This window comes from Mustela nigripes, chromosome X, assembly GCF_022355385.1.
Source record: "Mustela nigripes isolate SB6536 chromosome X, MUSNIG.SB6536, whole genome shotgun sequence".
Lineage (NCBI taxonomy): Eukaryota > Metazoa > Chordata > Mammalia > Carnivora > Mustelidae > Mustela > Mustela nigripes.
The window spans coordinates 65,451,485-65,475,494 of NC_081575.1; the positions used below are offsets into that span (position 1 = coordinate 65,451,485).

Sequence of the window (24,010 nt, forward strand, 5' to 3'; positions counted from 1 at the left end):
GTTCCAAACCTTTTTGAGGATTTAAATGTCCCAGATCTCAAACTCCCAAATTTTGTTCGTTCTCCTAGATTTAACTGTGGTGCATTAAAGGCTGCATCCTACCCTAAATATTAATACTGAGCTGCTTTCACCAACCAACATTCTCTCCAAAAGCACACAAGCTTACACATGTACATGCATATATGTGGAAGAAATAAACTGACACCCCACTATGTTATGTGACAACTGATAGAGCAGATTTGGGACCTGTGAATGTCTTTCCTTCATCTGGAGAGAAATGGTTGGCAGCCTAATTTGTAAGCGCCTTCTTCACCTTGAACAACAAAGGAGACCCTGCAGAACTGCCCTCCAATGACTTGGTGTCAGGGAGAGGTAAGAAGAATGGGCACATGGGCTTTGTTGCTCCAACATTTTCAATGATCTCTCCTTGGAATTATAAGTCTCCTGGGGTTCAGCTTCTCCTGCACCACTGCTATTTGAGCCAGGAGGATAGTAATTAGGCCCCTTCCTACCCACAGGGCTAAGAGCCAGTGGGTTTTCCTTTGGGAAGTTGATAAAACCTGGACTAAGACCAATAGAGGGGGCGCAGGACTTTGGCCTTAAATGAAGCCATCATAGGCCAACCATGCCCCAGCTGCCTGTTTGTAACGGAAAATGTCATGGTTAGGGACCACTGTCTTCTGTGGATCCCCTCACAGGCAACCTCATCCTTCTGGCTTTGGATGGGCCATGCTTAGGGTAGCAAGTAACTGTTAGCTCCAGGTAACAGCCGATGATGCCTGGCAAAAAGGTGATGAAAGATTAGGGTAATAGCACAACAGTCAAAGGCCCAGATTATGGAGAAAGAAACACAAGGAGGGCAAGTAAGGAGAGCCTGAGCTCCTAAGGAGGTGAGTTGTGCTAGCTTGGACATAGTCTGGCTGGGAATGCTCTTCAGCAAGAGTGTTGCTCAGAATCTGAGCATACGGAAGCATCTGGCACCTATTTCAGAAGTATTAGGATGGTCCAGAGCCTACCTTTCCTGGTACCTTTAATGCCCACTAAACAGAGTGGCTCAGGATGCCCAGTTTGGGAGCCATATTGGGGTAAAGTTAAGATGGTTTCCTTTTCTTAAAAGAAATTGTTAAATCCTACCTGTAGTTGCTGCCTCTGCCTTTTGGGGATCCAGGTTGGGAATGGGATTTTCCCTAAAACAGCCCCTTTCCCATCCTGACCCAGGTGGAAATATTAACCTATCATGACTAAAGAGAGATGGAGGAGTTGGTCCTTTGCCAGGTCAAAAACTATTGCCCCTCCCCCAACCACACCCTCCCCATCATCAGTCCTCCTCTGCCTGCTGAGATGAAAAGAATTTCTTCACATTTTGACAGGTGAATATACATATGGGGAGCTGGAAGTGTCTGCAGGTTAATACACTGGCCTGGGAAATCTGTAAAAAGCAGTAAGTGGAACTTTATGGTGTTTAAGGTCCCTTCCCTATGTGATATTTGACTCTTCCAGTTTGTAATTATAGCAGCTTGAGCCAAAAATTGAGATGTGGCTCAGCCTGAGATGAGTGGAATTGATAATCAATTTAGGGGTGGGCTAGGCCAAGATGAGGCTAATTGGCCCAAGCTCTGGGTCCATTCTGTCTTTAAGCACCCATGCATCTATGACAATCATAAAAAGAAGTAGAGGTGGAAGAGAAAAGAGAGGAAGCAGTTAAGGGAAAAAATGGAGAAGGGAAGAAGGAAGCTGACTGTTAACCAACTATATGGTGGGGAGACTTATTTGTACACTTGTAAAGTGATGTCACTCACAGTTCTTGGAAAGCCACAGCCCTCAGAGACTCTGAGACTAAGCAAGTCTCCTTGTCTGGTTTTACCTCTCTGCTCTTTCTCTGCCCCCTTACCAATGGCTTCCAAGGACAGATGGCAAGGAACTCCTGAGCATACAGAGGCTTGGGTCTTCCCACAAGGCTCCTAGGGACACAGTAGCACCTTTGGAAGTTGCTTTTAGTGGGTGACTAGCAAGCTGGAACCAGGAGGTACCATCTCCAGGTATCAAAAAGTATAGAAAGTATATGAAGATGTTCCAAAGGCCAGGGGGATCCCACACTTTCCTAGATCCTGAGAGAAGGACCCTGAAAGGTTTAAAGGCATTCACAGGGAGAATTTGGTTAATGAGTTTAACAGGAGCTTTGGCTCCAAGGGGCTGGTCAGGTGGCTGAACTGCTGTGTGTGCATGTTTGAGAACAAGTGTGCTGATGGCAAAAATGTAAATGCTGAGCAGGGTGGGGAAGGAAAAAGGTTGTGGAGGAGTACACAATGGCAAGGAAAATGCATTAGATTGGTTCCTCAGGGACAGGGGAACCTGGCAGCAGCTCCCCATTGGGGTCTGCATCAGGGACCAACATCTTATCCTTGCTGGAATCCCTTTGCTCTTTCTTGAACATCCTTTGATGCATCAGAGGTACGAAGAAGAGGATTATAGCCCCAATGATGGGGGGCACACCAGCAAAGTAGAAGGCCACATGGTAGTCCCCGAAACAGTTGCGGAGGAGGCCTGAAATAGTCAAGAAAGACATGTCAAGTTCAGCTTTACCCTCCAGCCCAAAGGTGCTTTCTATTTCAGGGGCCTAAACAATGCCTATCCAGAGAACCTTGGCCTGCACTACCTTGACCCTAATCTCCCCTCAATTTAAACATTCCTAATGAAAATGAGTGAATGAATGAATGAATGAATGAATGAATAAATAAATAAAACCTCTGTTACAAAGTCAGGTGGCTCCTCCCTGAGGTAATGGGGCTGCAGGCCCTTGAGGTTAATGCTTATTATGAAAGGGGCTAATGAAGTTTCTCTTAAAGTTCTCCATTTTTTACTCCCATGAAGCTATGGCTTAACTTCTAGTCACTCTTAGGTATGGAGTTAGGAGGGAATCTAGTTTAAAAGAGTTCCACAAAAAATGGCCAAGCCTTATCTTGATCCATAGTAGAGTGTTCTTATGGAACAGTTCAGCTAAGTTCCTATTTTTTTTCTCTGAAATGCCCTTCCTCTGAAGTTCCCATTTACCCTGAGATGGCTATATATATATATATATATATATATATATATATATATATATATGCATTCTTCATCCCAGTTACCGATATTGTTGCCAGTTACCGATATTGTTGGCCCTTCTGGGTTCTATAAGTTGCCAATACTATGAATACAGTTGTCATGTTATGCAGGGACTCCCCTGCTTGCCTTCAGAAGCTAATGTGGGGTACCTCATAGGAAACATGAGCCCAGAAATACTACTGAAGAAAGGCAGGTAAACCCTTGAACTGCTTAGACAGTAAGCAGAATAGAAAGAGATGTGGATTCTGGGATCCATCTCTGGGATCAGAGGCTGGGCAGAGGCTCCCTTCTCCCAGTGAGCAGTGTGGCTGTTGCACAAGGGCCCGGGTGAAAGCTTTTGTCACTGTCAAACAGCATGATATGCCCTTACAACGCCTTATGCAGAATTGGTGTTCAAGGGATATTTGTTGAGTTAGCCCAATTGGCCAGCCTAGAGATGCTAGTCCCTGAATCAGAATTTGCAATAAATCCTAAAGAAAAGAAATGGAATTCTCTTTTCATTGTTTTTTTCCTTGTTTCCTATGTTCCCTGGGGTATGAACAATGCCCTTCTTGGAGAGTGAAGAAGGAAACTGGGAGTATTGAAAGACTGCAAGCCAACACTTTGCCTGCTGCCTGCTGAAAGTAAACCTCACTGGCTCAGTCCTGGTTTGTCTTTACCTGAATCTCTTCTACGGGCTCAGTTCAGAAGCCAATAGAGAAGGAGGGGCATGTTTCTAAACCTAAATAAAGCCGGGGTCCACTTTCTCTTCTCCTCCTGCCCAACTACTTGCAAATAATTATTTTCCTATAAAGAGAGGGAAAGAGAAGATACTGGACCAATAGAATAATCAAGAAGGCCAAACTAATTTCTCTCTCTACCATCTTGGAATCAGCCAGGCTGTCTAAAATAAAACCTCACTGAAATAATTAGAGAGCCATGAAAAGCCCATTCCCAAAAAATGAGTCCATGCACATATACTGTACTTGGCCTCTTCCACCAATAGTGATAAGGGGTTTCATGCACTCTAACAAGGCTGCGTAAATAGAGAATAAGAGTAAAAGGGACTTCAAGCAGAGGTGCTCAGGATTGCTAGGGCCTAGGGAACACAGGACTCCCCCACACATGCCCTCCCTGTAATATTAGCCTCACCTGCAATGGGGGGCCCAGCAATCATCGGCAGGGCCATCATGCCAAGGAGGTAGCCAATTGCCTGTGAGGCCTGCATTGGGCCCACCAGCTCAAATGCGATGGGGGCCATGATGGTGATGAAGAAGCCATCACACAGGCCCAGGAAGAGGCAGACAACGACGAGGCCCCCGAAGCCCCGGCACAGGGGAATCATCATGGACATCAGGCCCAGGAGCAGGAAGGAGATGACCTAGAGGAGCAAGGGCCTTAGGTCATGTTGTGCTTATCAGTCAAGACCACATAACAAATCATATCCCCTTTCTTAGGGTTTCATTTCTACCATCTATAAATTGGGACGGGGGCTATCAACAGAGACAGCATTAGGTTAAATATTTACTTAGGCCCCTTCTAAGTCCTGCACTGAAAGATTCAAGGTTTTTAAGAGAGCTCCTGTTTAACTGTGAGTCCATCAAGACTTTTTTAAAAAGTTAGGGGACATGGCCCCTGTCCTTAAGAAGTTATCTTTTCACTGGACCCTAAGCTAAAGGAGATTGCTATTGTTCTGATCTTGCATTTGGCTGCCCCAGGCTTCAGGGGCTGGAATCAGACCATGCTGGTGTTCTCAGATCCAAGTAAGATATGGGAAGAGGAAGGGAAGGAAGTAAGGATAACTTGAATGATGATTAGATAGGGGCATGAATGGAAGTCACAGCTTCCTCAAATGAGAAAGGACCCGGTGCCCATTAATGTGGGTGGCTACTTTTAGAAAACACCTTGTCATGAGGGAAAGCACCAGGAGATTCACCCAGGTTCCTTATGATTTAGATATGGGACACAGCACCATCTCAGATAGCATGGCTGTGTGGTCCTCTGGACTTTGCCTGGCACCATGCAAAGGGCAACAAAGGGAACTTTAAGGAGAACCAAGACACTAAGAGGGGCTTTAGGGAGCCTGAAGCCGGCTCAGGGGCATTGACTAGCCTAGAAAGGCTAGTTTCTTTGAACTGAACAAATTGACTCCAAAACAAAGAAACTGCCTTTCCAGAGGCTAGTTTTTCCCATTCAAGAGAGAGAAAAGCAACTGGAAACAGCTGGTCTTTTGATTAAGGGCCTCTGCAACCTGTATCAGTGAGCCAGACTGAAGACCTAGGCTATAAGCAGAGAAATAAACTGCCTTCTTCCCACCCACTCTAGTCAGCACAGCCAGGTCATTCCAGGCTCAGGACTAAGACCTAATCTGTTTACCAAGTCCTTGGCAGGACCCAGGATTTTCTAATCCTTTACGCAAACAGGCAAACTTACCCAGTAAGGATAAATCACCACATCGCCACATGGATGGGATAGGAGGGTCAAGGCTGTTTCAAGCCCTGAAGATTTTCTGTGCTGTACTGGCAGTGGGTTTGCTAGGTCGATCAGTTGGTTTTTAGAGAGGACAAGAAATGTCCTGGTTGTGCCATTTGAGGAAATCTCTTTGTTGGAAGATTTTTGAACTTTGTCTAGGCTGTTTTGGGATACCTAGGTGGAATCTAGGAATAAGGACCCTGATATCCCAGCTTCAACTCTAGGAGATTCATGCATAACTCTAAGATAATATCAGACCCACCTATCAACCAAGCCATAATGGTATGGCAGTTAAAAGTTAATACCATTATACAATACAAAGGACCCCATTAACTGATTTTGGTCATCTCAAATTACTACCTATTATAGCTAGCTGCCAGTTAACATCCTCCATGAGGTCTTGCCAAGTTTAGAAATTAAAATCCCTCTTTTAACTGAGAATTAGACCTCAAAAATTGGCCAGAAGTGAGGTTGTCCTGCAGGATGTCATTTCTTTCTAACAGTCTGTCCAGGGGCTTGACACCAGATATGTCTGTCTTTGCCCACAGTGGGAATCATAGGGTCTAGTGGACATCTCTACAGAATCTGAAGTTGTCTACACTCCTTTCTTTCCCCAGGTCTATACTCCTGCCTCTGACCCAGAAAGAAAGTGAAGCAAATTCCTGTGATGGAGTATCTTGAGTAGCTCAAGAAAAAGAAGTTTATCCATGTCTTGTGCTCTCTGCCTGAGACATTTGCTAGCAAGATGAGTTTGGACAAGTCGCTTACCCTTTCTAGGCCTCAGTTCCTCAATTTGTAAAATGAGGGAGTTGGACTACAATTGGTAAAGATATATTTTAGCTATAACATTCTAAGATTATTTCATATTACTCTAAGTGGTAAAACTGGGTCAAGTAATACTGGAAAAGGGGAGAGAAAGTGTTGGGTGGGTAGGGGAAGTGGTCAGCAGAAGCACTGGGTCCTAAGTCTAGTTCTGCTTTTGACTATTTAATGCCTCTACCTCCCTTGGAACTCCCTCTGCACAATAGAAAGCAAAAGCTGCTCGGGCCCTATTTCTCTCCTAGGGACTGTGGTGAGAAATGAGCTATATGGCTAGGCAGGTTTTCCTCAAGATTAAGTCCCGGCCAATTGCTAGCTTACCCTGATTTCCAGCACTGTTAACATCTTGGAGCAGCTGATAATGACAGGCAAGACCAACACGGCTGGCATATGGAAGAGGCTGAGAAAGACACACATTCTCCTATGCAGAAAGCTACTCAGATAAGGCGCTTGCTGATATTTGCCCAGGAATTCAGAATTTCATAACTGGTTTACCTCAATCAGTCTTTTGAGTTGACTCTGGTCAAATCACTTATCTCTGGGACATAAGCTCTGCCATCCATCACTTAGAGTAAAGTGGAATATAAGAAAAGTGCTACATATGAATTCAACTTTGCCATGACTATCTGTATGAGTCTTTTCCTCATTTTCTGTATAATGAGAGGTTGGACTAGATGAACCATAGGGCACCCTTTTGCAAATTTAACACAGAGTTAAACACAACAGAAAACTTTAATCATATTCTTGTCTGAGACATCTGAGAGTGTTTAGGAAAACACTTGGGGCTGTTAGAAGACAGAGAAATCCCTACTATGTCAGTGCCCCTATCAGGGCCTCTTGGAAGTGCTTTTAGGGATTTACCAGAAGAGTCAGAACTCAACCAACTTTTTAATGGATTATTTGTGACCACATGTTTTGAGGGGCTGCTATTTCCCTTCCCAGTGTGCTACATTCATGTACTTTCTGGTAAAACCAGCTGCAGGAGCGAAAAGCATGAACAAGGTCAGAAAGGCAATACTGCTGCCAGGCAGACAAAGACAGACAATTTGAACAGTAGTCTCAAGCCAGACCAGAGCATAGTTCACACAGAAAGTGGCCCTTCTAGCATCCAGGTGGCTACTGCCCACAATATGAGGCATTTTGATTCTCACCTGTGAAGTGAGATAGGAAAAGCAAGAACTATTCTTATTGCACAAATGAGGAAAGTGAGGCCCATAGAGGGGAAGTAAGGTTGTATTTTCTGGCACTTTTTTTGGTGTCCACCAGGAAGCTAGAATTTGAGAGCCAATGCCTGGTACAAGTAGCTATGGAAGTATACAAGAAGTGAATGACTTGACCTGGACTTAAACACTTGGACACAGAATACTACAGATGCCCAAGGCCTTCCAAGTGAGTATGGGGGAGCAAGGAGATAAGTCCTCAATGCGGACAACACCTAACTCCTGGCCTCAGTTTCCCTATTTTGGATGAAAGAGCCATTATTAATAAATGCTTTCTTTGAAAGTGTTCTTAGAGGTTCCATTTACACACTGATGTCACTGGATCCTCAGTCCATCTTGATGAAGGAGGAAGAACAAGGATGACTGTCTTCAGTTGAAATCAAGGGAAACTGAGGCTCAGAGAATTTGATTGACTTTCTCATGTTGAAGAATAAGCTCATGTCAAAGCCGGGGCCCAGGGCACAGTAATGACACAACCTACCAGTCTATCCCAAAGGCTGGGGGTTACCTAGCATCTGTGGTAGGCTATTCCTCCCATACCACTAGGGTGAGGGAAGGGTGGTCACACTCACCTGCAAGTAGATCTTCTTAAGTCCAGGAATGGAGTCACTGACACGGCCTGACACAAGACGCCCAAGGCCTGAGGTAGCCCCAATACACACCAAGAGCACCCAGGTTTGCTTGATTTCCAAGAACTCCTCCTCGACATACTTCATCTTAGAAGCAGAGCACCAGGACCCCCAGGAACAGGAGGAAGAAAAGGAGTTGACCAGTTAACTGTTTACATTTCCAAAACCCTGTATGGCTTACTTTCCTGAACCATGGCAAGAGCTCCCTCCCCTACAGCCCCTTCTTTTTAGCCACAGCTCCAGAATGAGCTTTCTGGCTGCTTCTAATTGCTTAAAAGGCTTCATATGCCTTGGATCTTCGGATTCTGGGCTTCTGAGAAATAGCTGAGGGGAGTGGGTATCTCTAAGCCTTTTACAAATCCTGGCAGGACAGACTACATACAGCCTTAACAACTAAGAAAATTCAAGGGCTCCCCACAAACCTCCCCATTCCCTGACCCAGAACTGATAGCCTGAGGCAACAGCAGGTCATCAGGGGAGAAGATCCACCAACTCACATAATGCTTTCAGAAGTGTGTTTTAAGAAACATGAGGTCTATGGAAGATAATTACTGGAACTACAACTGACAGTTCTGTGGCAGTAGAATTTGGGTGGAGAATGGTTAAACAAAGCTAAATGAATTTCTTTTACTGCTGGATTTTTGGTACGTTTAAAAGACTGCAACAATATGAAGCTAGAAAGATTGATTATATGTTGTTTCTTGAACAAATCATTTGACCACAAAGACCAGCATTCCATAGAACACACTCTTAGGAAACCGTATCCTTGGGTCATCTAGGCCAGTCTTCCATCCCAATGATGCTTATCTTCTCCTGAAAACCTATCTAGATTTATCAGCTGGGGGAAGCCCTATTGATAAAGCATGGTCTTTCTCCTAAGGGACTCTACCCTTTTTCCATTGAGGTCTTCCCTCAGTCTGTTCTTTCCCGTTCTGGATCTCTTCAAACACTGTTTGGTCTCTTTTGCCAAATGTCCCAGCTCTGCCCTTTCATAGTCTTCCATCCCTACCTTCTGGACCTCAGGAAGGCTAAAGGCAGCTTCTTGGAGACAAGGTGCGTCCACCCTAGTATTCCTTACCAGGTGTACATACGGAACGAAGTAACCAAGGGCAGCAGCAGCAATCCCGAAGGCCCAGATGCGGTAAGTACGTTGGCGGAATACTCGCATGTTGAAATACTTTCTAAGCTGAGACAGAATGCGTTGGCACAGGGTGCGGACACCTCTCTTGTTTGGGGTGTCCTGGGAACTGGGTAGGAGTGGCCGGTAGGTGAGCGAAAGCAGTGTAAGAATAAACATGAAGGTACTCAGCACCTGGAAGGTTTGGGCGAGCTTGATCTTAGCCCCCAGTGTTTTGATGAGAAGAGGAAATGATATGGAGAAGACGCTACTCCCAGCAGACACCACACCATTGGCCAGACCCAGGCGGCGTTGGAAGTAGTGGCCCAGGATGACGAGAGATGGCTGAAAGGCGAAGGAACAGCCACAACCAAAGAGAATCCCATAGGTGAAATAACGCAGGCTTAGTGAGCTGTGGGAGAAACACCAAGAGCTAATCTCAGCAGCCTGACCAGCAATCCATCTGCCCTCTCCCATCACCCTCCTGAGACCTGCATAACCCCACCATCAACCCACAACCCCACTTACCACTGACCCTCAGAACAGACAAAGAACAGGACTTTCTTATCCCTATTTTGCAGAGGAGGGAACAGAGACTCAGAGAAGTAATCTACCCAATGTAGCATAGCTGGGGATCAACAAAGTTTGCACTTGACTCTAGTTCTGCATGACATTAATTTGAATCATAGTACCCCATCAAAGAGAATTGTTCAAAAGAATGCCAGAACCAACCTATGCAATGGCTAGAGAAGAGGCTACAAGGAGTACGTCTTAGAAAAGTTTCACCCAACTGCTCACCTAGACACCATGGGTAGGCTGGTAGCCAAAGCTTTATCCCAAGTAATAACAAAGGTCTGCAAGGAGCAAAGATCTTCGAAGGTCAAGATCCTCCATGGAACTCTACTATCTTTCTCTATGCTCAGGGCCATTCATATTTCAGAAAATGGCTGGTAGTTTCCCAAGAAACCTCATCCCCAGCCCTATCCAAGTTCTGGATACCCTTTTCCTCCAGATCTTAGATGATCTATCTCCCTGGGGATCTGAAGTAAGGATTCCCTTTAACTTCCCAGAGCCTAGTTCCTGTTGCTGGACATGTTATGGCTTAGCCTCCCAGAGTAGCCTGGCTGCTTGATGGGAAGTGGAGCCTCAAAGAAATTGTGGGTTTGGCAAAGTAAGACAGGTTCTGGCTTAAAACTCTCAAGTTCTTCTGTGGCCATAAGCCTCTGTAACAGGAGGCAAAGTGTCAAAAGAGAAAAGGCCATGGGAAGGTCAGCTTGGCCAGCCAACTGCCCTTCGAAAATATTGGCACAACCTAGTGAAGAATTTTGTTTTCTTCTTGAAGCTTCCATGTATTTTGCAATAGTTCTTATCTGACCACTTAATTAACTAATACACTTCATGGTCAGGCAGTTGCTCTCCATAGATGGGCCCAGTCGTCATACAGAAAAGGATTAGGCCTCTGCTATAGAGATGATGTGGTGTTAGCACTCATAATTCTAAGACAACTATATCACCTTTTCTTTATTTTTATTTAAGTGTTTATTTAAATTCCAGTTAGTTAACACACAGTGTAATATTAGTTACAGGTGTACAATACAGTGATTCAACATTGCCATACAATACCTGGTGCTCATCCCAGCAAGCATACTCCTTAATCCCCATCACTCATTTAACCAATCCCCCAACCCACTTCTCTGGTAATAATCAGTTTATTCTCCATAGTTAAGAGTCTGTTTTATGATTTTCCTCTCTCCCCCCCCCCATATTTATCCGTTTTGTTTCTTAAATTTGACATATGACTGAACTCATATAGTATTTTTCTTTCTCTGACTGACTTTCTCTGACTTTCTCTCACTTAGCATAATACGTTCTAGCTCAGTCAGTATTGTTACAAATGGCAAGATTGTTTTTCATCTGCTTACAGTCACTGGATATGAGCAAAAGCTTTAGTTTTAAAAGGGTTGCCTCCACTTAGATCACATAGTTAAGCCACTGCTCCTCTTCTGTCAGATTTTTTAGGATTGGCCTGGTCTGGGGACCTTGTCTAGGGAGAGGAGTTAGGGAGGTCTAAGGGAGACCTTCAAGGAGACATCTAGTGGGGGCAAAGCATGAGATTTAATTCAGGGTGCTGTGTGGTAGATTATTTCTGGTGGGGCCTCAAGACAGGAAGCCCCTGCATATGCTTGCCATGGCTTCCCCTGCCCTGCCTACATTCTGTTCCATCTCATGCCATCTAAAGGAACTCAGACCCCTGATTCAGAAAACAAAAAGGATGACTTATAGCTCTAGCCACAAGCAGAACCATTTTTTCACTGGACATGAAGCCATCCAGAAAGTTTCTTGGCTTTAAAGTTGTTCTTACAGAAAAGGCAAAAGGGGTAGGGAAGGGTTTAGGGGCTGGAGAACAGAACACCTACTCCATTGTGCCTAAAGAAGAGTGCCAGAAAAAAATACATCTGAGCTCCTTCCCCTTCTGTAACTGAACTGATGTGTACTGGAAGAGAAATGGGATCCGTATGTTGCTAATTTGTTTATACTTTGCTCTGCTAGCATTAAAAAATAGGGCTCTGCTGTGTAGTGCTGAGACTGGATCCACTTTTGAGGCCTAGCTCCTTCCCTCAAGGGACCAGTCACCAGCTTGCTTAGAGCAAATGAGGCCAACCACCAAAGGGATCCTGAAAGGGTAGGGAGAGGGGTTGCTGCCATAGGAAGGTTGAGCACATTCCAAGCAGGGCATGGTTTTCCCCTCCACTGTCCCAGTTGGATGGGACCAAGCCAATAAATCATTGTAGGCCATATACAAGCTCTGCTGGAGGGTAGGCTGGGTAGCCAGAAATACTCAAGTCATAAAGAAAGCTGGCCCAATTGTGGCAGAACCCAGTTATCACAGGGCCCAACTGTGGCAGAACCCAGTTATCATTCTCCACTGTTAGTGGAAACATAAGCCTATAGAGTATAACCATAGTCCTTCTCTGATGAGCCAAGATCAGAAAGCAAGTCCCTGACAAGTTAGCCATGTCTCTAGGCAAGCATTCTTATACACCAGCGCAGACAGATTGGAAGTGGGAGGTATAAAAACTTCCAAAGTGTCTTTGGCAGAAAGTCAACAGACTTCTTCATCTTCCTCAGGCCATGGTGGGGGGTTTTTATATCTCTCTTTCTCTGCAGACATACTTCAGTGTTGGCAGAAAGAAACCAGAGAATGAATTTATAACCTGCTTCTTGCCTGAAACTACCAAGTTTTGAAAGCAGGACCAACTGGACCAGAGTTTGAGGTTAGCCTAGGCCTAGCTGGGTAGCTGGGTGCCAGGTCTGGAGCCCCAGTGGGGGATGCTGCTAAATATCCCTTCTCATTCCCAAGACATGATTTTTTTTTTGTTCCCAAATTATCCATACATTGGCAGCCAGAAATATCTGGAAAGGAGCCAGAAATGCTAAATGGCCTTGGGTTCAACTGACTTCTTTTTTCAATATAAGATTCCCTCAGGAATCCTATAAGGTAGGTGTTTCACATGGATTCACTCCAGAAGCTCATTCCTAGGAAGGCAAGCGAGGTCATGAGTTGTGTGGCATATTGAAGGGGAATAGAATGGCAGAGCTGGAAGATAACTGAAAAGACCATCTAGTCTAATTGCCTCATGTTATAGATATAGGAACTGAGGCCCAGATAGGGGAATGGTACTCATCATTGGCCATAGCCATTTAGTGGCCAAAACTGGAGTTAGGCCCAGCTTTATGAATTTACAAGTTTAGCCTTCTCCCACCACTTTGGAACTCTTTAGTCCTCTTTGGGGATATTGTATACCAATGTGTCCTGGAAACCCTACTTAGATGAATCTCATTGGACAATGATTCTCAGGAGCAGGGTTTTTGAGGACCCTACATGGACAGGGCCACAGTGGATTCTGCAATGGGAAGTGTCCCTAGATGATGTTCAGAATGAAGCCAACCTTCAGCCTTGGGCAAATGGCCAGCAACTCCTAGCCTTACCTGGTAAAGGAGCTGGTATGGAGGCCTATGAAAGCGACAGCAGCCCCTGCAGTTGCTGTGATTCGGCAGCCCAAACGATCAGTGAATATACTCACAATGGGTGAACAGAAGAAGATCATGCCCATTGAGAGTGCTCCTACCCATGCTGCAGAGAAAAGAAGCACAAAGACAACTTAGCTTAATGTGATACAGTTGGTATCTCAGTTCTTCTTCTCTGGCCTTTCACAGGGGACATTGCATTGGCCTCACTATCATCCTGCTAGTCCCTAATGGTCAGAGAGGTTATGAGGCTTCCATAGCACTTGTAGCAGAGCAATATGAGAACCAGTAGTTTAGTTAATAAGCACACCTAGAACTGCAGAGCTGGGGTAGGGAACCTTTAGAGATCAAGTCTATGATGGGATCTTCTAGCTACTCATCACATGGGTATACAACATTTCTCAGCTACTTTGGCTGTTTGGTATGACCATATGACTGAATTCTGACCAATAGTAAGTGTGTTAAAGTAATACACACTACTTCCAGTCCAGGACCATAAGAGACTTCCATGAGATTTCTGCTTTCCTGTGAGCTACAACTACAAGTGACCTTGCAAGCCATGTATTAAGACTGGTAGAACTACCATCAGTTCTGTTTGGGCCCCTAGGTAACTACATGAAGCAAATTTCCCTCTCCAATCTGGAACACCTTCCCTGAACACTGCATAAAAAATAAATTTCTTTTTTTAAATTTAAATTCATTATTAGTTTCAGAGGTAGAGTTTAGTGATTCATAAGTTGCATATAATGCCCAGTGCTTATTGCATAAAGTGCTTTCCTTAATGTCCATCACCCAGTTACCCCATCCCCCTACCCACCTCCCCTCCAGCAACCCTCACTTTGTTTCCAATAATTAGGAGTCTTTCAAGCTTCTTGTCCTTCAAGTCACTGAATTTTTAAGGGCCCTTCGTTACAGCAGTTAAACCAACATAAACTAAAACAAAGAGATTCCTCCACTATCGTTTTACTCATAAAGAAACAGGTCCAGAAATGTGAAGGGACTTACCAAAGATCACACAGCAAGTTAGTGGCAGAGCTGGGACTCAAACCCAACTCTTCATATTCCTAGTCCAAAGTTCATTGTATTATGTCTTCTATTTGGATGAATGAAGCTTTCCATAATTGAAGGTGTGTAAGCAGATGCTAGATATAAAACAGGGGATTCAAGAATCGGGGTCATTGGGAGTAGCCAACACTTTAGGCCCTTCCAGGCATGCTAAGCCAGATTTATAGTCTTAAGCATGTTCTACCTGGCTTCAGGGCCAAGGAGCATGGGAGTTAATTAAGCCTTCGGGAGCTAGTGTAAAGTTTGTGTTGGCCATTGGAATAGTCCAGCAAAGATATAAAGACTAAAAAGCAGGGAAGTCCACAGACAAAAGGACTCCCAGAATTGTATGAGGACACAAGGCAGATTTAGGAGCCGCCCAGAGATTTCTAAGGGCACTTCACAAGAGGTCATGCGACCCTCATGCTGAAATCCTTCATCAGGGCCTATGTTTGGCAAATCCTGGACTCTAAACTCAAATAAGAAGAGTTTTTCTGTTTAGAAAAGTTCTCTTTTTTACAATTTTTTATTTTTTATAAACATATATTTTTATCCCCAGGGATACAGGTCTGTGAATCGCCAGGTTTACACACTTCAAAGCATTCACCAAAGCACATACCCTCCCCAATGTCCATAACACCACCCCCCTTCTCCCAACTCCCCTCCCCCCAGCAAACCCCAGTTTGTTTTGTGAGATTAAGAGTCACTTATTGTTTGTCTCCCTCCCAACCCCATCTTGTTGCATTGATTCTTCTCCTACCCACTTAAGCCCCCATGTTGCATCACCACTTCCTCATATCAGGGAGATCATATGATAGTTGTCTTTCTCTGCTTGACTTATTTCGCTAAGCATGATACGCTCTAGTTCCATCCATGTTGTCGCAAATGGCAAGATTTCATTTCTTTTGATGGCTGCATAGTATTCCATTGTGTATATATACCACATCTTCTTGATCCATTCATCTGTTGATGGACATCTAGGTTCTTTCCATAGTTTGGCTATTGTGGACATTGCTGCTATAAACATTCGGGTGCACGTGCCCCTTTGGATCACTACGTTTGTATCTTTAGGGTAAATACCCAATAGTGCAATTGCTGGGTCATAGGGCAGTTCTATTTTCAACATTTTGAGGAACCTCCATGCTGTTTTCCAGAGTGGCTGCACCAGCTTGCATTCCCACCAACAGTGTAGGAGGGTTCCCCTTTCTCCGCATCCTCGCCAGCATCTGTCATTTCCTGACTTGTTGATTTTAGCCATTCTGACTGGTGTGAGGTGATATCTCATTGTGGTTTTGATTTGTATTTCCCTGATGCCGAGTGATATGGAGCACTTTTTCATGTGTCTGTTCGCCATCTGGATGTCTTCTTTGCAGAAATGTCTGTTCATGTCCTCTGCCCATTTCTTGATTGGATTATTTGTTCTTTGGGTGTTGAGTTTGCTAAGTTCTTTATAGATTTTGGACACTAATCCATTATCTGATATGTCGATTGCAAATATCTTCTCCCAATCTGTCAGTTGTCTTTTGGTTTTGTTCACTGTTTCTGTTGCTGTGCAAAAACTTTTGATCTTGATGAAATCCCAATAGTTCATTTTTGCCCTTGCTTCCCTTGCCTTTGGTGATGTTCCTAGGAAGATGTTGCTGCGGCTGAGGTTGAAGAGGTTGCTGCCTGTGTTCTCCTCAAGGATTTTGATGGATTCCTTTCTTACATTGAGGTCCTTCATCCATTTTGAGTCTATTTTTGTGTGTGGTGTAAGGAAAGGGTCCAATTTCATTTTTCTGCATGTGGCTGTCCAATTTTCCCAACACCATTTATTGAAGAGGCTGTCTTTTTTCCATTGGACATTCTTTCCTGCTTTGTCGAAAATTAGTTGACCATAGAGTGGAGGGTCTATTTCTGGGCTCCCTATTCTGTTCCATTGATCTATGTGTCTGTTTTTGTGCCAATACCATGATGTATTGATGATGACAGCTTTGTAATAGAGCTTGAAGTCTGGAATTGTGATGCCACCAACTTTGGCTTTCTTTTTCAATATCCCTTTGGCTATTCGAGGTCTTTTCTGGTTCCATATAAATTTTAGAATTATTTGTTCCATTTCTTTGAAAAAGATGGGTGGTACTTTGATAGGAATTGCATTAAATGTGTAGATTGATTTAGGTAGCATAGACATTTTCACAATATTTATTCTTCCAATCCAGGAGCATGGAACATTTTTCCATTTCTTTGTGTCTTCCTCAATTTCTTTCATGAGTACTTTATAGTTTTTTGAGTATAATTATGTGCCTCTTTGTCAGGTTTATCCTAGGTATCTTATGGTTTGGGGTGCAATTGTAAATGGGATGGACTCCTTAATTTCTCTTTCTTCTGTTTTGTTGTTGGTGTAGAGAAATGCAACTGATTTCTGTGCATTGATTTTATATCCTAACACTTTACTGATTTTATATCCTAACACTTTACTGAATTCCTGTACAAGTTCTAGCAGTTTTGGAGTGGAGTCTTTTGGGTTTTCCACATATTGTATCATATCATCTGTGAAGAGTGAAATTTGACTTCTTCTTTGCCTATTTGGATGCCTTTAATTTCCTTTTGTTGTCTGATTGCTGAGGCTAGGACTTCTAGTACTATGTTGAATAGCAGTGGTGATAATGGACATCCCTGCCGTGTTCCTGACCTTAGCGGAAAAGCTTTCAGTTTTTCTCCATTGAGAATGATATTTGCGGTGGGTTTTTCATAGATGGCTTTGATGATATTGAGGTATGTGCCCTCTATCCCTACACTTTGAAGAGTTTTGATCAGGAAGGGATGCTGTACTTTGTCAAATGCTTTTTCAGCATCTATTGAGAGTATCATATGGTTCTTGTTCTTTCTTTTATTGATGTGTTGTATCACATTGACTGATTTGCGGATGTTGAACCAACGTTGCAGCCCTGGAATAAATCCCACTTGGTCTTGGTGAATAATCCTTTTAATGTACTGTTGGATCCTATTGGCTAGTATTTTGGTGAGAATTTTCGCATCTGTGTTCATCAAGGATATTGGTCTATAGCTCTCTTTCTTGATGGGCTCCTTGTCTGGTTTTGGGATCAAGGTGATGCTGGCCTCATAAAATGAGTTTGGAAGTTTTCCTTCCATTTCTATTTTTTGGAACAGTTTCAGGAGAATAGGAATTAGTTCTTCTTTAAATGTTTGGTAGAATTCCCCCAGGAAGCCGTCTGGCCCTGGGATTTTGTTTGTTTGGAGATTTTTAATGACTGTTTCAATCTCCTTACTGGTTATGGGTCTATTCAGGCTTTCTATTCTTCCTGGTTCAGTTGTGGTAGTTTATATGTTTCTAGGAATGCATCCATTTCTTCCAGATTGTCAAATTTGTTGGTGAAGAGTTGCTCATAGTACGTTCTTATAATAGTTTGCATTTCTTTGGTGTTAGTTGTGATCTCTCTTCTTCCATTCATGATTTTATTTATTTGGGTCCTTTCTCTTTTCTTTTTGATAAGTCTGGCCAGGGCTTGTATCAATTTTATTGATTCTTTCAAAGAACCAGCACCTAGTTTCATTGATTTCCTCTATTTTTTTGGTTTCTATTTCATTGATTTCTGCTCTGATCTTTATGATTTCTCTTCTCCTGCTGGGCTTAGGGTTTCTTTCTTGTTCTTTCTCCAGCTCCTTTAGGTGTAGGGTTAGGTTGTGTACCTGAGACCTTTCTTGTTTCTTCAGAAAGGCTTGTACTGCTATATATTTTCCTCTCAGGACTGCCTTTGCTGTGTCCCACAGATTTTGACGGTTGTGTTTTCATTATCATTTGTTTCCATGATTTTTTTCAATTCTTCTTTAATTTCCCGGTTGACCCATTCATTCTTTAGAAGGATGCTGTTTAGTCTCCATGTATTTGGGTTCTTTCCAAACTTCCTCTTGTGGTTGAGTTCTAGCTTCAGAGCATTGTGGTCTGAAAATATGCAGGGAATGATACCAATCTTTTGATACTGGTTGAGTCCTGATTTAGGACCGAGGATGTGATCTATTCTGGAGAATGTTCCATGTGCACTAGAGAAGAATGTGTATTCTGTTGCTTTGGGATGAAATGTTCTGAATATATCTGTGATGTCCATCTGGTCCAGTGTGTCATTTAAGGCCTTTATTTCCTTGTTGATCTTTTGCTTGGATGATCTGTCCATTTCAGTGAGGGGAGTGTTAAATTCCCCTACTATTATTTTATTATTGTTGATGTGTTTCTTTGATTTTGTTATTAATTGGTTTATATAGTTGGCTGCTCCCACGTTGGGGGCATAGATATTTAAAATTGTTAGATCTTCTTGTTGGACAGACCCTTTGAGTATGATATAGTGTCCTTCCTCATCTCTTATTATAGTCTTTGGCTTAAAATCTAATTCATCTGATATAAGGATTACCACTCCTGCTTTCTTCTGATGTCCATTAGCATGGTAAATTCTTTTCCACCCCCTCACTTTAAATCTGGAGGTGTCTTCGGGCTTAAAATGAGTTTCCTGGAGGCAACATAGAGATGGGTTTTGTTTTTTTATCCATTCTGATACCCTGTGTCTTTTGACAGGAGCATTTAGCCCATTAACATTCAGGGTAACTATTGAGAGATATGAATTTAGTGCCATTTTATTGCCTGTAAGGTGACTGTTACTGTATATTGTCTCTGTTCCTTACTGATCTACCACTTGTAGGCTCTCTCTTTGCTTAGAGGACCCTTTCAATATTTCCTGTAGAGCTGGTTTGGTGTTTGCAAATTCTTTCAGTTTTTGTTTGTCCTGGAAGCTTTTAATCTCTCCTTCTATTTTCAATGTTATCCTAGCTGGATATAGTATTCTTGGTTGCATGTTTTTCTCGTTTAGTGCTCTGAAAATATCATGCCAGCTCTTTCTGGCCTGCCAGGTCTCTGTGGATAAGTCAGCTGCCAATCTAATATTTTTACCATTGTATGTTACAGACTTCTTTTCCTGGGCTGCTTTCAGGATTTTCTCTTTGTCACTAAGACTTGAAAATTTTACTATTAGGTGACGGGGTGTGGGCCTATTCTTATTGATTTTGAGGGGCGTTCTCTGAACCTCCTGAATTTTGATGCTCATTCCCTTTGCCATATTGGGGAAATTCTCCCCAATAATTCTCTCCAGTATACCTTCTGCTCCCCTCTCTCTTTCTTCTTCTTCTGGAATTCCAATTATTATAATGTTGTTTCGTCTTATGGTGTCACTTATCGCTCGAATTCTCTCCTCGTGGTCCAGTAGCTGTTTGTCCCTCTTTTGCTCAGCTTCTTTATTCTCTGTCATTTGGTCTTCTATATCACTAATTCTTTCTTCTGCCTCATTTATCCTAGCAGTGAGAGCCTCCAGTTTTGATTGTACCTCATTAATAGCTTTTTAAATTTCAACTTGGTTAGATTTTAGTTCTTTAATTTCTCCAGAAAGGACTTTTATATCTCCCGAGAGGGTTTCTCTAATACCTTCCATGCCTTTTCGAGCCCAGCTAGAACCTTGAGAATTGTCATTCTGAACTCTAGATCTGACATATTACCAATGTCTGTATTGATTAGGTCCCTAGCCTTTGGTACTGCCTCTTGTTCTTTTTTTTGTGGTGAATTTTTCCGCCTTGTCATTTTGTCTAGCTAAGAGTATATGAAGGAGCAAGTAAAATACTAAAAGGGTGGCAACAACCCCAGGAAAATATGCTTTCACCAAATCAGAAGAGATCCCAAGTCGTGAGAGGGGAGAAAGGGGATAAAAGAGGTTCAAAAAGAAAGAAAAGAAAAAAAAAATAAAAGAAAAGAATTAAAAAAAGAAAATGAATAAAGAAAAATATAAAAAGGAAAATGTATATATTAGATAAACTAGTTAAAAATGTTAAAAAAAGAACAGGGCAAAAGTTAAAAAAAAATTAGCAGAAGAAGAGAAAAAAAATGAAAAAGAAAAAAATTAAATTAAGTGCAAAACTAAAAAAAATCACAGGGAGAAAGCCATGAGTTCCGTGCTTTGCTTTCTCTTCCTCTGGCATTCTGCTGCTCTCCTTGGTATTGAAACCGCACTCTTGGTAGGTGAACTTGGTCTTGGCTGGATTTCTTGTTGATCTTCTGGGGGAGGGGCCTGGTATAGTGATTCTCAAGTGTCTTTGCCCCAGGCGGAATTGCACCACCCTTTCCAGGCGCCGGGCTGAGTAATCCACTCGGGTTTGCTTTCAGAAGCTTTTATCACCTGTGCGCTTTCCATAGAGTTCTGGAGGACGGAAATACAAATGGTGGCCTCCTGGTCTCTCGCTCAGAGGAGCCAAGAGCCCAGGGCCCCACTCCTCTGTGCACCCTCAGAGAACAGCGCCCAGTTACTCCCATCTGCCTGACCTCCGGCCGCGCTCCGAGCTCACCGAGCCTGCGACCGGTTCAAGGTAACCCCGAGCTGTGATCTTACTGTCGGCTCTGTCTCTGTAGCCAGTTTTCCCGTTCCAATACCCGCAAGCTCTGCAACATTCAGACACCCCCAATCCTTCTGTGACCCTGTGGGACCTGAGGCCACACTGACCCCGCGTGGGCTTCGCCCGGGTTTAGCCTCTGGAGCGATGTCCCTCAGCGGAACAGACTTTTAAAAGTCCTGATTTTGTGCGCAGTTGCTCCGCCGCTTGCCGGGAGCCGGCCCCTCCCCCAGGGTCTATCTTCCCGTCGCTTTGGATTCATTTCTCCACCAGTCCTACCTTTCGGAAAGTGGTCGTTTTTATGTTTCCAGAATTGCTGTTCTTCTTCTCTTCGATCTGTCGATATGGATTTGCAGGTGTTTGCAGTCTTTAGATAAGCTATCTAGCTGATGTCCTGCTAGCTGATGTAGTCTCAGCCTGCTACTTCTCCACCATCTTGACTCCTCCCCTGTTTATAAAAGTTCTTAAGTGGGATGCCTGTGTAGCTCAGTTGGTTAAGCAGCTGCCTCCGGCTTGGGTCATGGTCCTGGGATCCAGCCCCATGTCAGTCTCCTTTGCTCAGTAGGGAGACTGCTTCTCCCTCTCCCTTTGCCTGCTCCTCTGCCTGCTTGTACTCTCTCTATATATATAAAAAAAAAGTTCTTAAGTGTCCATAACAATCTTCACCTGGGAGAAAGAGATTTACCCTTTTACTGAGATTCTTCCAGCCCTTTTCCCTTTGTTTACCCCTCAGAAAGAAAGCTCATTTTTTTTTTTCTTTGAAAGCTGTTATCGAGTTTCTTATTAGGCCTCTTTTCTAGGGAAAAATAGTATTAGTTTCCTTAACTTTTCTTTCCTCAGCTTTAATTTCTAACTCAGTAATTACTTTCAGAGTTCTCCTCTGAACATGTTCCAAGTCCTCATATCATCAAAAAGCATTCACTTAGTATCACCTGAGCAAGGTACCAGGCCAGCTTCTGGCTCTGTTCAATTGTGGAACCCCAAGTTGGTCAGAGGAGGGCAGTCTGAGTTGGGTCAAAGCTAGTCCACCATCTGTGCCTCTTATCTCAGTGTCTAACAGGTTGCTCAGATCCCCACTAGGAATCTTTGCTTTGCTGGGCACCAACTTGAGTCCCAGCTGCCTGGCTTCAAAACTACCCTCCTGTCACAGCAGGAAACCTGAACTTTCTCATCACAATTTTACCTCTTACCATACAATTTCACCTCTTATCAGCCATGGGACCTTGAGCAAGTCACACAGCACTTCCCTAATCCTGTTTTCTTATCTGTAAAATGGGGATTAAAATTCCTGATGTGATTTCCTCTAAATTTTCTTCTAAATAATAATCAGATATAATCATATTTAAGAGAGCTTTATAAATACCAATAGTCACACTATATACAAAAATTAATTCAAATGGATCATAGGCTTAAATGTAAAACTTAAAACTAAAAAACTTACTGAAAAAGGTATAGATGAAAAATCTTTCTGACCTTTAGGTAGGCAAAGATTTCACAGAAATTAACAAAAAGGATGATCCATAAAAGAAAAATATTGATACATTAGACTTAATGAAAATTTAAAATTTCTCCCTTTCATAAAATACTGTTGTCAGAGCAAAAAAGCAAGCCACAGGGTGGGAAAAATATTTACAACATGCACACATCTGATAAAAGAGACTAGTATCCAGAACACAAGTGTTAGTTGACTCTCATTACTCAGTAAGAATAAAGCAAGCAATCCAGTTTAAACATGAGTGAAAGATTTGAACAGACATTACACACACACACACACACACACACACACACACACTACAAATGACAATTAAGCATATGAAAGTATGCTCAATATCATTCAAGACCTGCATATTAAAGCCACAGTGAGATACCCCTACAAAGGTTTTTTTTTTCTTTATTTATTTTCAGCATAACAGTATTCATAAAAAGGTTTTTAAGAAATTGCAATGCCTACTACTGGAGAGGATGCAGAGGAACTGGAAATGTCATACACTGCTGGTGGGAATACAAAATGGTATATCTACTTTATAAAATAGTTTGGCAGATTCTTATAAAGTTCTATGTACAATTACCACATGACCTTGAAATCCCACTCCTAGGTATTTACTAAAGATAAATGAAAACTTACATTACACAAAAACCTATACCTAGATGTTCATAGCAGCTTTTTTTGTTGTTGTTGTTTTGCTTTTGTTCTTGTTTTTTTAAATTTTATTTAAATTTAGGTAGTTAACATACAGTGAAATATTGGCTTCTGGAATAGAATTCACAGTTCATCATTATATACAATACCCGGAGCTCATCATAACATGTGCCCTCCTTAATACTCAGTACCCATCTAGTCCATCCCAACCCACCTTCCTCTGTCAACCCTCAGTTTGTTCTCTGTCATTAAAAAAAGACATCCAGATGGCTAACAGACATGAAAAACTGCTCAACATCACTCATCAGGGAAATACAAATCAAAACCATGGTAAGACACCATCTCACACCTGTCAGGATGGCCAAAATTAGCAACACAGACACAACAGGTGTTGGAAAGGATGCAGAGAAAGGGGAATACTTTTGCACTGTTGATGGGAATGTAAACTGGAGCAGCCACTCTGGAGAACAGTATGGAGTTTCCTCAAAAAGTTAAAAATATATCTACGCTAATATCCATCAATTGCACTACTAGGTATTTACCCAAAGGACACAAAAATACAAATTCCAAGGGATACATGCACCCTGTTGTTTATGGCAGCATTATCTACAATAGCCAAAAAATGGAGAGAGCCCGAATATCCATTGAGTGATGAATGGATAAAGAAGATATAACATATATGTACAATGGAATATTACTCAGCATCCTTTTTTTATATAACTGCCAAAACTTAACAATAACTGAAGAACAGTGTCCTAGAGGTAGCATCAAGGCAATTGTAAATGTGCATAATGAAATTCTATTTTCTAGTATCAGTGAAGATGATATTTGGAAGATCCTTAAAAATAACTTAAGTCCATTCATTAGGTACATTGAAAGAATAGTGGGATGTGTTTTGTCATAGAATATTTTATTTTAAGTTAATAATATCATCACTGAAGTCTGGGGCTAAAGGTTAGGGTAAGTTTCATAAGATGAAAGATGTATATCTAATCCTGTTATTTGGGTGAGTTTTGACCAATAGTGAAATTTGTAA

General features: G+C 42.6%; 1 protein-coding gene across 1 annotated transcript in view; it reads right to left on the reverse strand.

Moving 5' to 3' along the window:
* Positions 1-238: 238 nt before the first annotated feature.
* SLC16A2 (solute carrier family 16 member 2) overlaps positions 239-24,010 on the reverse strand; it is a 142,140-nt gene continuing 118,368 nt past the window's right edge. The window contains exons 2-6 of the mRNA XM_059385469.1: positions 13,329-13,473; positions 9,300-9,750; positions 8,165-8,308; positions 4,234-4,462; positions 239-2,544 (exon numbers count right to left, since the gene is read on the reverse strand). Of these exons, the coding sequence (XP_059241452.1) occupies positions 2,324-2,544; positions 4,234-4,462; positions 8,165-8,308; positions 9,300-9,750; positions 13,329-13,473 (1,190 nt within the window). The 3' untranslated portion in view covers positions 239-2,323. The remainder of the gene's footprint in view (positions 2,545-4,233; positions 4,463-8,164; positions 8,309-9,299; positions 9,751-13,328; positions 13,474-24,010) is intronic.